The following is a 16,407-nucleotide window of genomic DNA, read 5'->3' as shown; positions in this document are numbered from 1 at the left end:
ATTGTCCAAGCAGCAGATTTTACCAGGTCAGGAGACAATTAGATCTCCTTTAAAATCAAATTAGCTTTGAGAAGTTATCCTCAAAAAATGTACGGAACAGAACCATGAAGTATGTTCATCCATGAACAGATAAAATTACTGGTGCCTTTCAGTTGTTAGCAATGCAATTCAAAGTATCTTCTTTTACTGTTTTAAAAGTTATTCCAGAAAGGTGGATGAAGGAGAAAACTGCACACTTTTGCACTAATGCCCTGCATTATACTGCATCCTTCCAGAAGTCATTTATTTGGAATTTTGCTCAGTCAAATAATTTACATAGTGAACCTAGCATGTCTAAATTAAAATAGATAGTTCTATCAACTGCCACGGTATTAAAAAGAAGTAGGACACTTAATGTATGAGCAACTTGACAGGAGTGTTTCAGTTTGACTCTCCCTCCGAAGGTTTCACCCACCAAGCCACAGCTCTGTCCTGCTCCAGAGAGAGAGCTCGCTAGCTACAGCTCGGCACCAAATACATTTTGCAAAATGGGCAAACCACCATCACTTGGGCTCAGGTGAAAAAAAAACTTTTATAGCAGTCCCTCAAGACTCCTTTCATGAGTTCTTGATTAAAACTGGCTGGTAAGATGATACTTGGATAATCAGTCAAATTCTTTCTTTTAATATTTCAACTCGGTGGTGTCCATTCTTAAAAAAAAAATAGGCAATTATATTTGCTGAATATACTCTTCTGAAGATTTGTATATGATCCTTTTGCAGGTAATCTTTTCCAAAAAAATCCTTACTACATCACTGAAAGAGGTGCTTTGAAAACAAAATCCATATAATGATTCCAAACATTTAAAAAAAAAAAAAAAAAAAAAAAACACAACACAGACACACATAAAAATTAGTCAAACCTTGAACCCACACAAATACATCAAATAACATCTGCATCATAAGTGTATACCACGGTCTAGGGCTAGGGCCAAAGCACAGCTCACGCCACTTATTCCTCATTTTGACTAAAGGAAAAGTCCCACATCCATTCAGCACACGGACTCCTCATCTTACAAAACGGCAAGACAAGACCCTGCCACTACCAAAGAAAACAGCAGAACTGCTATTAAACTCCGGCATCACTATTTAGAGTCATCAATATGTAAAGCTACTATGCTGCCTTTTCCCATGAATCACAACGAGCTTTGAATTTAAATTGAAACAATTATCGGTCCTTCTGATGTTTCAGGTAGCCAGTAAACTAGCACAACCAAACCAGCTAAAGAAGTCTTCCCGTGTGTTTTACACCCTGACAATTTACTAACACCTGCATAAAATACCTCGTGTCACATGTGAGCACACATGTACAATTACAAGAAATCAGAAGGAGGATGTACCTGGAATAAAGTTGATCTTGAGGATATACTTTTGCATGTATAGAGCTTTATTCTGAAGCTTTTTCAAAACCTTTGAGTTTTTAAGTGCCAGACCACAAAAATAGTTAGGCATAAATTTACATTGCACAGCAGCAAATTTAAATGTGCACAGAGGCATGTCTGCAGACAACACTTGGCAGAAGAAGACTTAATAAACAATAATGAAAAGAGTGACAACTTAGGAAACATTTAAGAACAAGATAACTAAGCTATTAGTGGGGCAAAATCCTTGTCCAAATTCAAGATCTGACCCATCTGTCAAATACAACCTGCCACGCATTAAGGGAACAAGCAAAGCCAGATGCGTGCTCTTTGTATGGAGCTATGTTGGTACTCATCACCACCGTCCCTTGACCAAACAGTACATTAGTGGCATGAAATTATTACCAAAGTCAACTCGCTCAAAGCTGAAGGGGTGGAAAACATCCTCACTCTTCAATCTTGTCATAATACTTATAATGAAGGACTAAAACGTTTTCCACAGAAAACCTAATGAGAAATGTTTACCCAATCCAAAGCAGAGTGCAGTCTAGAGACAATCACCCTGAAAGTAAAAAGTGCTAAGTACTGGCACAGCACTTCTACATGAATGAAGTGGCACGATTCCAGTGAGCAAGAATGGGTGGAAAACATCCTGAGGAGTCTACACCTTTGCCAAGTCCATGAATTCATTCCTTGGTACTCATGCCCCACTCTTAGATAAGCAGCCTTACGAGAAGACAGAGGGGTTTTGGAGTCAGCCTTCTCTGCTGAGGCAGATGAAAAAGGGACAGAGACCTCAAACCACAAAAAGTATGTTGGTGGGAGGCAGTGGGAAGGGGACACTACAAAGACATTTCATACATTTCATTTCACTTGCAACAAAACATCACATTTTGCATTTATACCTAGGGAAAAATCTAGCTACAAGAGTGTCTGTTAGAGTTTGAGCTGAGTCTACACTACAACACCTTCCCGAGCCATTCACTGGTTTCAGTCAATCCTGCCAGATTTCTTCCAATGCTGGGGAAAATACAAAGCCCCAAGAAAACCATCCACCTTGCTCTCCCGAGCTGATGCCAGGCACCCTGGGTGAGCCAGCACCTGATGGGGAGCCCCTTGGCAGTCCCTCCTCCCGACCCACCCAGGCACCAAGCTCTCGGGAGAACGCTGGGCAGCCAAATCCTCCCACAGAGCCACTCCAGAATCCTTTTTTTTTTTTTCTTCCCTCCTTTTTTTTTTTTTTTTTTTTTTTTTTAGGATTTCCTCCCCGCGGATGAGCGGCTCTTTCCACGCGCACTGCCAAGGTCCATCCTTCCGTCCCTGGCCGCGCACCCGGCACTGGGCGTGTAACCGGGGCCCTATGTAACCCCCCGCCGGCTCTGCCCCGCCGCAGCCGCCGCCCTCGGGGAGCCCCGACGGCCTCTCCCCGCTCCTCGGGCTCCTTCTCCTGCCGGCCCGGGACCTGCCGCCGACCTCCCCCGGGATGCCTCCTCCCCTGGCGGCCGGCCAGCCGCCCGCACCCTCCTCTGCGCGCTGAGGCCGCGGAGCCCTGCGCCGCCCGCGGAGAGCCCGACGGCAGCTCCGGGAGCAGAAAGCGAAAGTACCTGCGGCCGGCGGAAGCCCCATGGGAAAAGCAAAGCCCAGCCGAGCCGCAGCCGGGTCTGACAGCGCCGCGCCCCCCGACGGCAGCCGCCCGGGGTGCTGAGCTCCCCGCTTCTCCCGCTCCCCCCCCCACTCGCGACTCCGCTCGCCCCCTGGCTCGCCCCCTGGCACCATGGGCACGACGGCGCCGCCACCATGACCGCCGAGCCGCCGCCGCTGCTCCCTGCCACCCCCCCGGCGGACCATGTCCCATGGTAAGGAGCGCAGCGCAGCGCAGCGCAGCGCCGCGCCCCCCCCCGCTCCGCACCCGCGCACCGCTCACCGCTCCGCCGGCTCTGCCGCCTCTTCGCCTCCTCTGTGGCTGCGCGGTGCCGCCCGGTGCCCTTTTATCCCCGCGGTGACGGCCCCGGGGAAATTCCCAGTTTTGCTTTTCTTTTATTATTTTTTTTTTTTTTCCGATTTTGTCCTTAGAATGAAAGTAAAAGAGCCCCGTTCCCAGCCCGGCCGCTGCCGGGAAAGCGGCCGGAGGAGAGTGAGGGGGGTGAAAAAGGGGGGTGAAAAAAGGGGGTGGTGGTGCTGGGGGAGCCCCGCGGAGCTCCGCGGGTACCCGCGGTCAGCCCCGCGGGGGCGCGCCCCGAGCAGGTGCCGCGCAGAGCCGGAGGCTGCAGCCGAGCCCCGCGCCCCTTGCGAGGGCCGGGGGCGGGCGGGCAGAAAGCCCCCGCCGGGCCGCTGCCGTCGAGGGTCGCTGCGGGTGTCGGGCGGGCGAGCAGGGGCACGGCTGCCACCCTATAACGCGGGAGGTTTTGCGAGGGGAACCGGCAGCCCTGGGGAGCGGGAGGGTCGCTTGCACAAAGCAGAGGAAAAGGGGATTTTTAGGACCATAAAGAGGGGCTTTTTTCCATTTGGAAATACTGGAATGCTGAGTCTTCCCGGCTTTCCTTGGAGAATTTGCTGGGGGTTTCCACATAAAACTTAGGAGCTTTTCAGGAGTTTGCTGAAAGAGTGGGGTTTACCAGCAATGTAAGATTCCTTTCTTCGGAAGAGCTAGCCAAATGGCCACTATCAGCTCTGCTTCTTGGGAAGGTACTAAATCAGCCCAAAGCTGCTGGAACTCGTTAAGATGCTCATCTAACAGAGGACTCGTTTAGGAACGTCTAAACTGGTTGCATTGGGATCCTGCTGTGGGTCAAGGGGCTTGGTGAGTGTGCAGCATCCCTTTCAGAATTAACTGCTCTAATTCTGGCATTTCCTCATTTAAAAGATTTGCCGCCTGACCAATACAGAGAAAGTAAAACGAGAGGAAGAGAAGTGATTTTGCAGTTTTCATCTGTCACTCCATTCTTACCGGAAAAAAAGAAAAAAAGTTTTAAAAGTGATGGAATATGTTACAGTGACTTTAATTTAGAAGGTTGTTATTTGTGTCTCCGAAGTGTCCTTCTGAAGCAACATAGCTGAGTTGTTTGTATCACTTTTTTGGAAGTGTGTATTACAGTTCCTTTATTATTATTATTATTATTATTTATTTGTACTGGAATCAAGAGGTGCAGTGGTATGCTGGAAAAAATGTTGTCCTGTAATTGACTTTTAGCATGCTTCTGCAACATCTTTTTGATATCACAGTCGTACAAATCCCTGTCCTACAAACTGATAATTCTCTTGGAGTAGAGGTAGCTAGCATAGAGATTTACAAAAGTGAAGCTCTGTGGAAGTCAGATCTCCATCTGGAGGTCCTATCTGCCTTGCGTAGGCACTATTTTTTTGTATTTACTGCCTGTAGGCTAGATTTCTTGAGATCCTTATAGACAGGTCTGATGATTAGTGTCTGAAAAGGTTAGATCATTCGGTCTTCAGCCAAATTAATTTCCCATCCAAAATTGGCAGGCAGCTTGCCACAAGAAAAAAAAAAAAAAAAAAAAAAAAAAAAAAAAAAAAGAAGGAATTGTATAGGTGAAAATCCTCCAGTCCTGTTTCTAGGACAGAGGTGCCTGTTTCTAGGACAGAGGTGTACATCATAGCATGTTCACAAAGTACTCTGTCAGAAAAAAAGGCTTTGGTAGGCAGAAAAGTGATACACATTCTTCTCTGAAGCAGCAGCATGCAGTAGGGCTGGGCTGGGCTGTGAGGGACTTTCTATGAACAGCAGACAGTCATGGCGTGACCCTGGTTCTTGCATGTTGGAGGTTATGTGGCTCAGTAAAGATTACGGTCAAGTTTCACTGCTTTCTTCTTTGAAGCTGTGCAACCAGAATAAGTATTTTAAAAGCATATTCAGGGATACATATTTTACTTTCATCTCTAGTGTTCTGCGGTTATTCAAAGTTTCTTTCTGAGTCTGGAATTCACAAGTGATGCCCAAGTCCAGAGATGCCCAACTCTGAGTGTCTGGCTGTGCCCAGTGCTCCCATCCTCACCAAAGAGGAAGGCAAGAGGATGTAGGGTCAGGGCATTCCTTCTGCCTTTCCTGGCAGCTCTGGTGTCTCTAGTTACCCTGTGTAGGTTTGTTGCTCTTACTGAGTAGCATAGATGGGTAGAAACAGCTCATAATACTGCAGAAATTTGCTTTGCTGAAGGTCTTTGATCATCCTCCAACACGTTTTTTTTTTTTCCGCCTACAAGCTTCCATCATCCTGCTCAGTCCAGCTGTAGGTCAGTGCCCAGATACTAGCTTCCTATTAGCTTCCTCACTCCCAACATTAGGCTAGTCACAAACAGCCTCTAGTTACCATCACTCCCTTCAGGTTGACCTGGTATTTTGGTCCTTTCTCTCTTTGCCCATCCTTTCAAAGCTCCTGTTTTCCTGGATGTCATGCAAGGAGAGAAGACCAGTGGTTTGAGCAAAGAAGGATGGTCCACTGAGGGGAGAAACAGCAACAATGAGGCTTGCTCCAAAAGATTGCAAAAACTTGCAGAGAAAGTTGTATTGCTACTTTGTCTCGTCTAACAACTAATATGGGTTTCTACATCCAATTAGTCTGTGTCATCATTGTTTGTGTCAGAGTCTGTGAGAATTTGTAGGATTCATTGCAGGAGAATTCACTAATTTAGGTGGAATTCAGCTGCAGACACTTAAATGTCTACATCTGTTTCACTAGGGCACTCGTTTGTCTACATATGTACCGATAGGTGGTTATGGCCCCATTATGGTCAATAGAGAGACCTCATCAATGCTTTCTACAAAGACTGGAGAGGAATTCAACCCAAGTTGACATGAAGTGGCTGGTCAGCTTAATAGCTGAAGGCTCTCAACCACACTGGCTAAATCACCCTTCAGTGTGAGGAAGTTTTAGACACTCAGCTAGAGTTTTACTCTGGAGCTGAATCTTTCCTTTGAGGTACAAGTCATTTGGTTGTACAGAGGTTCCCTTTAAACTGTTTTAACAGATTACAGAATATATTTGTTAATACAGGATATACTCTATGGCATGCAATGTGTACTTAACTGCTCTTGTTGTAATCCAGCCTTTTTTAGATCTATCTTTCGGGTTCTGCCACTACTCCTTGTTCTGTCACCAGTGAATTCATCTAGTTGTACAATGGGAAATAAAACAGTGGAGATCCGTGTGAAGTATGAGAATATACTAAGCCATGACATCGATGAGCTGGTAGGTAATAGTTTTTTGGCTTACCTGAAACATTAATTATTTTTAGATGATAGCAAATAATAAAACAAACAAACAACAAATAACCAAACAAAAAAGCTCTAATGTTAACATTTGATAAAAGACAAATGTAAAATTGCATGTGGTACTGGGTTTGTGGCTTTATTTGAGGACATGCTGCCTATTTGCTTGCACAAATACTGTGATACATGTGTTTGTGTTTGTACACCAAGTAGTTAGACACAAGTACCATTTGGACCTAAGCAGTATAATATACTTAAAACAACAACAAGAGCAACACTTCTCTAAGGTAGTTTTATTACTACATGTCTTTTATTTTTTTGTCAAGAGAAAAAAGCATTCCGTAAGCTGCAATTTGCTCTACTAATTGTAGGCTTCTTGACTAAAGTTTTAAAGTCCATTGAATACAAATGAACAGAGGCACAAAATTCAAGTCGCCGATTTTCAAAACAATTTCTATTTTATACTCCAGCCAGTGAGCCCATTCACTGACCATTTTAAAGGTAAAACCCTGCTATTAAAACTTTAGATAAGTAGGCTTGTTTGGATATTTATGTGTATTGAAACATTTTTTATGGAGAGTGACTGAAATCTTTCATTTTTCAACTGTTTAAGACTTTTGCTTAATTAACAGATGTTATTATCATTTTAATAGTCCTAGATATTCATATCATTATCATCATAATCATTCAGCATTACTAAGGTACCTTTCTAAAGGTTAAGTAGTAAATTATTACAATTGTAGTTAATGTAAGTGATGTAAAATTCACCCTTATTACAATAGAAGTTTATTTCTATTTTACCTATCAATACATTTTATATAACCAACAAAGAATCAAGTTTTCAAGATAGCAGCAGAGAAAAAGTTAACTTTCTTAGTTGCAAGTAGCAACCTCTCCTCCATCATGGCTTTATCAGCCACAATTATTACAGCTATACAAATGCGCACTGCTAGAGTTTACAGATTCATGCCCCAAACTTACCTTCATCAAGAATTATTAACAAATTAATCTGCCAAGAACGCTTTCATGGGAGAAAGCACTTTCCACTCTTGGATTAGCAGAGGCATTTCTATGAAAAGGGGATTTTTCTGACAGTTTGTCACTAAAGTAGAACTCACCATTCTGTTGCAGTCATAAATCAAGATCTGTTTGCATGAAGTGTGAGTGATAGATGGTGTTTTTCCAAAGGTGAAATCGAGAGCTATTATATTTCTTCACACTTAGCATCCACTACCATCATTCAGAGCATTATGCTGGTGGCTTCCAACCTTTCTTTACCAAGACGCATCAACCCTTCCCTGAAAGCGAAATGCCTTTAGGTTCAGGGAAAGATCATTTAATCTTCAAAAACATTCTGATCATGTGTGTGATAATCTTGAGACTACACAAAGAGAAAGGTACTGCTTTTCTGTCTTCTCTGTAGAGAAATCACATTGTCCTCAACAAGGCACCAAAGACGGGCAAAAAATCATGGCCATGTTAGTACAGATAGCATCTTTAGTCTGTCATCATTTTTTTTTGTGACAAAGACAAGTGTTTCCTGGATAACAAATAAAAAGCTCTTGGTGAGCAGTTATCAAATAGGTGATCTATAAGAGGTACCAACATGACAGGAAGAAGAGCCTCTGGGAAGCAGATTCTGCTGTCTTCCTGCAGTGGAGAACCATGAGGCGCTGTCCTGGTTTCAGTTAGAACAGAATTAATTCAGTTAATAACTGAAACCAGGACAGGCACATCCCATCTCTGCTGGAGCTGCAGGACCAGGGAAGCCAGGAGGATGTTTTCTGTTTTAATAATAATAATAATAATAAACCTTCAAAATATTAGGGATGTTGCCCTTGGATCATAGCAACTCTTTACTAGGAAGTTTCCTGCAATTGTATAGGCAAACTCAGTAACTTTCAGTCCCTCAATGTGATGTTTGGACACAGTCATGGACATGACTAGTGGGTTCTATACTAGACCTTCAGAAATTAATTTGATTTTCACGAATGTCTTTTTGAGGCCAGGATTTCTCTTGAGTTGCTTTAGCCACAGCAAATAAACTGCCTTCAGAAATGGTTACTACAATATGCCACAGATGGAGTCAGTGACTTCTTAGTGGTTAGAGAATGAAGCCACAGATAAAACTGAATTTCAGGATGATTTTTTATTTTATTTTATTTTATTTTATTTTATTTTATTTTATTTTATTTTATTTTATTTTATTTTATTTTATTTTAATCTTGGTGCTCTATGACTGCAGCAAAATTTCAGTCTGTTGTGGTACAAGTAGAGATGAGCATTATATTCATAACGCTTTTTTGTGTCAGTGAATATTTGGCTCCCTAAACTCCTGGGTTTGGAAACCCTTCCTGTAGAAAGTGCTGTTCATCTTGGATGAGCTTCTGAAATACAGGCTTTATGCAAAAATCTGTAGAAAAGCCCTGCATATGAGGTTGGCTAATGTGTTCGTTCATATGCACACCTAAATGAGGACAGCAAGTATAGTATTGACAGGAGCTGTCTTCTCTTTTAAAGCTTTTTTTGGTTGCATTAAGTTATTTGTGTACAGGCTGAAGAAGAAACAGAAGGGTTTTGTTGAGTTAGATTCAATTGTCATCTGGATGACAACCATGAATGCAGAACAAAAAGCAGAGAGAATAAACTACTGATAAAATATTATGGCCACACAAAGGGAGCAAGTGTACAGTCTTTGGATTATCTCAAAATACATATTCTGTTAATCCATGTTAAGTTAATGCTAGAATATGCCTAGGGCTTTTTATTAAGGCAAACGTTGACAAATGTTGTGTTTGATGTCTGTGGAAGATTTAAATATTCCTGTAGTTTTTTAAATGCTAAAAGACCAAGTGATTCAAGGGAATATGAAGGTTTAAAATGAATAGACTTGCATCCAGTTCTGGGCTCTGCATTACAAAAGAGATAGAGAGCTACAGGAGAGAGTCCTGTGAAGGGTGATGAGCAAGGGACTGGAGCATCTCTCCTGTGAGGAGATGCTGAAAGAGCTGGGACTGATCTGTCTGGGGAAGAAGAGGCTCTGGAAGGATCTCATCAGGAGGGATCTCATCAATAAATACCTGAAGGCAGGGTGCAAAGAAGACAGAGCCAGGCTCTTTTCAGCGGTGCTCAGTGGCAGGAGAAGAGGCAATGGGCGCAAACACAGGAGCTTCCCCTGAACGTAGGCATGTAATGTGCAATGAATATAGCACTTCTTTACTGTGCTGGTGACAGAGCATTGTCAGGGAGGCTGTTCTACCTCCTTGGAGATCTTCAAAAGCTGCCTCCATGTGGTCCTTGGCAACCTGCCCTCAGTGTCCCTGCCTGAGCAGGAACTTGGACCAACTGACCTCCAGAGGTCCCTTCCAGCCTCACCCTTGCTGTGATTCTATGTGACTCTGTGAGTACCTTTGCAAATTGTAGCTGTAATTGGGGTTTTCTTTGCTTGCTTGCCAAGGGAAAGCTCAGAACTGTACACTGACCCTGCTACAACAGAGATCTTACAGAGCAATTTAGTGTTAAGGTCACCAACTATAAGTGAGAAACTTGGCTCATTTGATTAAAAATACTTTCGTGATTAAACACATATTATATTTTACAGGTAAATATGTCTGCAGAGTATCGTGACAGGTGCTGCAAGAATAAAAAACATGAACATAGCAAGGTGTTCTTCTGCAATGATACTCAGGTAAAATTTAGCTTCTCAAAAATTACTTTAGAGAATACGAACCCCAAAGGATTCTTCGTACAATCCACTCCCTGAATAACACATTGTGATAGTGAAGAATGTAACATTTTTTAATTGTCAAATCATGGTGTTCAGGAATATTCCTTTTAGGAATTTGGAATCATAGAATCTGTCCAGTAAACAGATATTTTTTCAATCGAATCATTAAACAATACCACATCAGAAATCTTTTTTTTTTTTTCTACTGCAACAATTGCTTTAAATTTGTAATACAAATTAGTACAGAACGCTGATTGTATTTTGACAGTGGAAGAAAACAAAATTTTTCCAACATCTGTTTTTGTTTTTCTACAGAAATCATGTTAGCTAAGGTTTCCACTTACAATCTGAGAGCTTAAAAAAAATAGTCTGGGCAGATCTTAAATAACTGAAAGCAATTGTCCGTTGTAGCTGTGGATTTTATCATGACTTGGTAAAAGGACCGAGTTCAAAAATTGGTCAGCATTTTCCTGATTGCGTCAGCTGCTTTCATTAAGGCTATGATTTATCCCTAATATCCTTGCTAATATTATTGCTAGTATTATTATTGCTAATTACAAATTGATGTTTTAAATATTTTGAAGAGATGGCAATTGGGTCAGATTAGTCATGATTTATTGGAACAGACTGTTGTTATGCCATATAAAGAAACTAATGGTTACTGATGGAGCTTTTGTTTTAAGACAAACAAACACTACATGGAATTAACAGTGCACAGACTTTTCAACAAGTTTTTTTTTTGTTGCTCTCTTCACAGGAAATAGAATCACTACAGAGTATGGCATGCAACATGCTCAAATTCTTTAATAAGCAAAAAATCATCAAAGAATTTAGATGGAAAGCAGCATTAGTCTCATGTGGGACATTACAAGTTCTACAGTGCAAATGTGAAAGACATAAAAAAGAAAAGGTGAGTGTTAGTGATGGTCTATAGTTTGCTGGAAGTATGTGCCTTACTCCTCAGAGCTCTTCAGCACAGATTATCACATCTACCTCTCAAAGGTACATCTATCATGCACATGTTACATGCATGACAAATTTTGCTCTGTATAGCATGTCTTGTAACAGACATTAAACCTGGTGCAAAGACTGTTTAAGTCAATGATCTGGATGTCTGTAGTCAAGATATGTAGTCTGGTTTAGTAGTGAAAGACTTCAATTAATTCTCCAGTAAAAGACAAAGATCGCACTTATACAAATATTGCCTTTAACTTCTATATACATAAAATCACACTTGCTACTTCACATTGGATTTCTACCCTGAATTTAATGTTTAAGGTGGCTTATTTCAACAAATAATCAGTGGGAGTTTCTCTCCTTTCCATAATCCCTTTGATTATTGATCTTATTTTTATCCACTATATCTCAAACTCAAAAAGAGTAGTTAGATATGAAAGTATTTAGATTTTTAGTTATTGGCAGCATCAGCTCTTTAGTATGTCAGTCAAATTTAGTGCAGTGCCACCAAAAAGCTTTGTGGTTGGCTTACATAGGTGGATTGAAGGCTACATTTAACTCTTTTTTTTTTTTTCTTTTTTTTTTTCTTTTTTTTTTTTTTTTCTCCATAATATGGAGAAAGCTATAACCTAAAAACCAGATCTTCAAAGTAATCATTGGTGTCTATATTTTGCTTAGACAACTCTGGTGAATCTAACATTTGCCTAACCATAAAAAGACTCCTAGTTCAGTAATAGAAGTGAAAGAGTGTCACCTAACTCCGTGGATGCCTGGTTTTATTTAAGGAGCAATTACATAAAAGTCATTTGGTAAAAGTCTGTGACAGTCTGTAAAAGTCTATAATGTCTTATAAAAGTCCATAATATCTACTATTTCAACCTGGATAAGAGGAGGCTCAGGGAGGATCTTATCAATATAACCTGAAGGGTAAGTACCTGAAGGGAGGATGCAATGAAGATGGAGCCAGGCTCTGTTCAGTGGTGCCCAGAGCCAGGACAAGAGGCACTGGGCACAAACTGGAACACAGAAGGCTCAGGAAGCACTTCCATACTGTGTGGGTGACAGAACCTTGGCACAGGCTGCCCAGAGAGTTTGAGGAGTCTCCTTCCTTGGAGATCCTCAAGAGCTGCCTGGAGAGTCTGCTCTGGGCAGGAGGTTGGAGCAGGTGATCTCTAGTGGTCCCTTCCAACCTTAACCCTTCTGTGTGATTCTGTGAAGTCACAATCATAGAATGTGCACAAGAATCCCAGTCTGGTGAGACCCTGACCTTTAGGGCCAGCATCAGGAACGGGACTGTTTGGCTCCATCAGCCTCAAGGTACCACACATACGGGCAAAGCTTTTGAAGTTTGGCTCACAGTTTAATTGGCTTTGTTATTCGTGTCCTTAAATTAATTGAGAATAGATTTTAAACCGCTGACAGAAGATGTAGGTATTCTCAATTGCACAGACTGGTTTCAGATGCCTTTACTTGCAGAGCATTAAGGCTGCGCTCTCCCAGATCAGCAGGAAGTGGTGGCAGTAGGGCTGTGTTCACAGTGAGAACTGATGCAGGCTGGGCCCCACCACAGCACATTTTGTGAGGAGCCCAGCATTCTGGCTAAGTTACCATGTAAGATACCTGCATTATTTATTGAGGTGTAATGAAATTAGTTTGCTTTAAAATACGTCTGTATAAAAAGAATTAACACTTCTCAATTAACTCAATATAAACTATTGTTTTTCAGGTTTGCACGCAGATAAATACACATAATAAGGAAGATAGAGAAACAGGTGAACAGTCAAAAAAGAAATGTAACCACGAATTTTGTGAACTGAAAGAGAATATATCTAGCCTTCGATCCTGCTGGAATAAATTTGAAAAAATAATTTCCAGGTGATTCCAGATGAATCCTGCTCTTTTCTATCAAAGTGGCATTACTTTGTATCTTTGCATTTCATATGCATCCTTTGAGTAACTCTGTTCACTTACATGAATACCGGAATTCAGATGGAAAGCTACTGTACTTTGATCCTGGAGAAGGAATAAACAGAAACAGCTAAACCAAGCTGCTGAACTCCAAGAAGAGGAAATAGAGACCAGTGTTTGAAACAAAAAACTCCAGAGAATGTTGTGTCCCACCTTCACACTCTGGAAAGTACTTCGAATTTTCTGATCTTCTGAGTGACTTTATAATACCTTCCTATGAAAGCAATCCAGTTAGACGTCTACTGCAATTTATAAAAAAATCTTAGAAGCTGCAGGCCAAAAAACAAACAAACAAACCTCAAAACAAAAACAGTATGGAAAACCAGCTGATTTCTTTTTTCTAACTGTAGAAAACACATCAAGAACCAAAACGAACAATTTACAAAACAAGCAGCAGCTCCTGAGTTTGTTCTGCTGATGCAATAATGTTTTCAGTGTGAGCATCTAATGGGCTTGCAAATTGATTTAGGTCTGAAAAATGGGAAAAAGGTATACTATTTTAAAAGCCTTGGAAGGGTAGTGATTTTTGAGAGATGTAGCACACTTCTGCTGGCTGAAGCAGAGGCAAGACAGTAAGGCATATGGAAGGCGAGAATTGGGGTGCCTGAATGTAAGTTTGCTCAGCTGACTGGAAACAGCAATAGCGTTATGCATTTGGTTATTGGAGTTAGCTGACAGAGGACCTAGAATTTCTTACCTTCAGATTGTGATTTCTTATATGCAATCGTTTTATATAACGTGTTTAATGTGTTAGAAAAACGTGACTCAAAATGTGTGAATACTTTCAGAGAATAATATATTGGCATTTAACTAATAAAGTGTTCATATTTAATTTTGGATAAATAGAGGTATTTTTATAGATGTTTATAACTCTTTTGCAGTTTCTTACTTTGATATAACTCCTTTGATAATAAAATATTTGTCTTCTATGGAATTGGGCTGTTGGCTTTTTGAGTGTTATTACTCTTTTCTTAGCTTTTTTTTTTTTTTCCACAGCTGGTCATTAAAATCACAGTGGCTTTTGTAAGATCCAGCTGCATGAGTTTTCCTATTATAAAGTATCTGTTTCTTAATTGCTTATAACCATATAATTTAGGTACACAGTTCCAGACCAGCTGTCCACCTTGGACTAAATATTTTGTGAAATCGTCAACTAAGCCTGTTCTTTCCTGATTCAGAGTGAAATTTTTCTGTGGAACTACTCAGAGAAATCTTTGCTATTCAAAACACAAGATTGAAAAAATGTTGGGATGTGCTTCAAACAACTGTATGTACCTCCTCTGACTGGAGTAAAATCTGCTGACTGAATCCATTAAACCCAGTGTGCCCTATTGCTAATGGTGAGGGATCTGTATCTAATCATAGCGAGGAAACTTCTTGAATTTGTAGTATCTTTGAATTGGATCTTTGTAAATATGTGACTGAGATTTTCAGACTCTCTTTAGCTCTTGATGTAAGGGATTGCAACTTTAAATTCAAACAAAAAAAATAAAATAAAAACAGCCATTAAAAAAAATCAGCCCAACCCACAACCCTTTTATGTAATAGGAAAAGGAAACAGATTTCCCAATGTTGTACTGCAGCTCAGAGAACACAACTATTGTAGGGACTTCTGAGGAAATCACTTCTACTGAAAGAAGTCCGAGTTGGCTGAGGAATGACTGAAGAATACCAACTGTGTTTTGGAAACTCAGGAACAATTGAGAGCCAAGATTTATTTCCTAATAACTGCTATCACTTGGCAAGGAAAGGGCAGTGTGAGTTAAAAGAAAAATACACAGGTGCAATATTAGTTACTACAAAATTGAAATCACAAAGTTCAGTTGGCTTAAATGACTTAAGCAGCAGCTCACAAATCTTGAGGCCAATCAGTTTCTGGCCTATTTTGAGGAAAGACTGCACAGAGAGAGATCCAGAACAGAAATTTGAATTGAGTGGTTATGAAACTGTGGTTTTCCTGATTGCTTCTCTTAATAAATATCTTGCCTGCCTGATTCTTCCTGCCAAGTTTCTTGAGTCATCACTTTTATGTAAAGACTAACTGCTAAACCCAGTGATTTGTGCTCTTTGATTTGTTCCTTCTAATTGAGAACCTTCCCCAGCTTCCACTGAAATTAGGGATGTGGTAAAACCAAACTGCTTTGCAGGAGATGGGATAAGGGACGTTGCAAGGTATCACCACCACTCCTACCTCCCTTTCATTTTTTACCATCTTTTTCTTAGTTTGTTTTAAAATTATGACACTGTAAAAAAGGAATATGAGTAGGTCACACATACAATTTAGAAATTGATGGAATTTATGGGAAGGTAGCAAAAGAAGCAAGGGAAAACAGGTATTAAAATTAGTGAAAATAATTTTAGCACTGTCGTTATGAGGGACTGTGAATTGAGCAGATTAACCCATGTGGGCAAGATAATGTTGCACATTTGAATAATTTCTAACAGCAAGTTAGGTGCTCTGCTGAGAAGAATTTCTGGTGTTCAGGAAATAGATCAAGGAAGGTCACTGGTTTGACATCTTACTTTACACTTTTAAACTGCTGAAGTTCCTCAGCTACAGGTCACTCCTGGCTGATTTTAATTTTCCTTCCAGTTTCACCTCTTCAGCTTTGTGCTGAGCAACAGAGATGGTGGCTTTATGATAGGATTCATGAAGCATCTGCTTGGTTCTTCCTTTTTTTTTTTTTTTTTTTTTTTTCCTTTTTTTCTCCTCCTGCTATCTGACTGGGATAGTTCATGATAAACTAAAACTTGGAAGCAAACTTGGTGGCTGGCTATCATGGAATCTCAGCAGTGATAAGATTTTGCAGCCTTTTGGCACATGAGTTTTATCCAGAATGAATGGAAAATACATCTGTTTTCCTCTGAAGAGGGTGTGGTAAAGTAAACAAAAGAGACATCAGGAGGAACTTACCCCTAAAAAGATGATAGAAAAGAGGAACTGGTCTCTACTCAGCCCTATTTAGCCAATAAAATGAGGAACCCAAGTCCTTATTACAATTTCTGGTCACATAAGTGAACTTTACAGGAAAAATATAACTTCTTCTTTTTTTTTCCTTCTTAATCATTTCATGAACAAAGCAGTGATTGGTCCTCACAAAGCAGAACAAACCTAGATCAGGTTTAGTTACA

At 40.8% G+C, this 16,407-nt stretch overlaps 1 protein-coding gene across 1 annotated transcript; it reads left to right on the top strand.

The window, feature by feature from the left end:
* Window positions 1–3,245: 3,245 nt before the first annotated feature.
* Window positions 3,246–13,376, top strand: IL7 (interleukin 7; the record flags this gene model as incomplete). Its single annotated transcript, XM_084281559.1, has 5 exons — window positions 3,246–3,255; window positions 6,461–6,603; window positions 10,225–10,311; window positions 11,108–11,260; window positions 13,034–13,376. The coding sequence occupies 5 exons, from the start codon at window positions 3,246–3,248 to the stop codon at window positions 13,184–13,186; spliced, it is 546 nt and encodes a 181-aa protein (XP_084137685.1). The 3' UTR covers window positions 13,187–13,376.
* Window positions 13,377–16,407: the final 3,031 nt, after the last annotated feature.

This window comes from Netta rufina (genome assembly GCF_964035555.1).
Source record: "Netta rufina genome assembly, chromosome: 2".
Classification (NCBI taxonomy): domain Eukaryota; kingdom Metazoa; phylum Chordata; class Aves; order Anseriformes; family Anatidae; genus Netta; species Netta rufina.
This window is presented reverse-complemented; position numbering and strand designations above follow the sequence as displayed.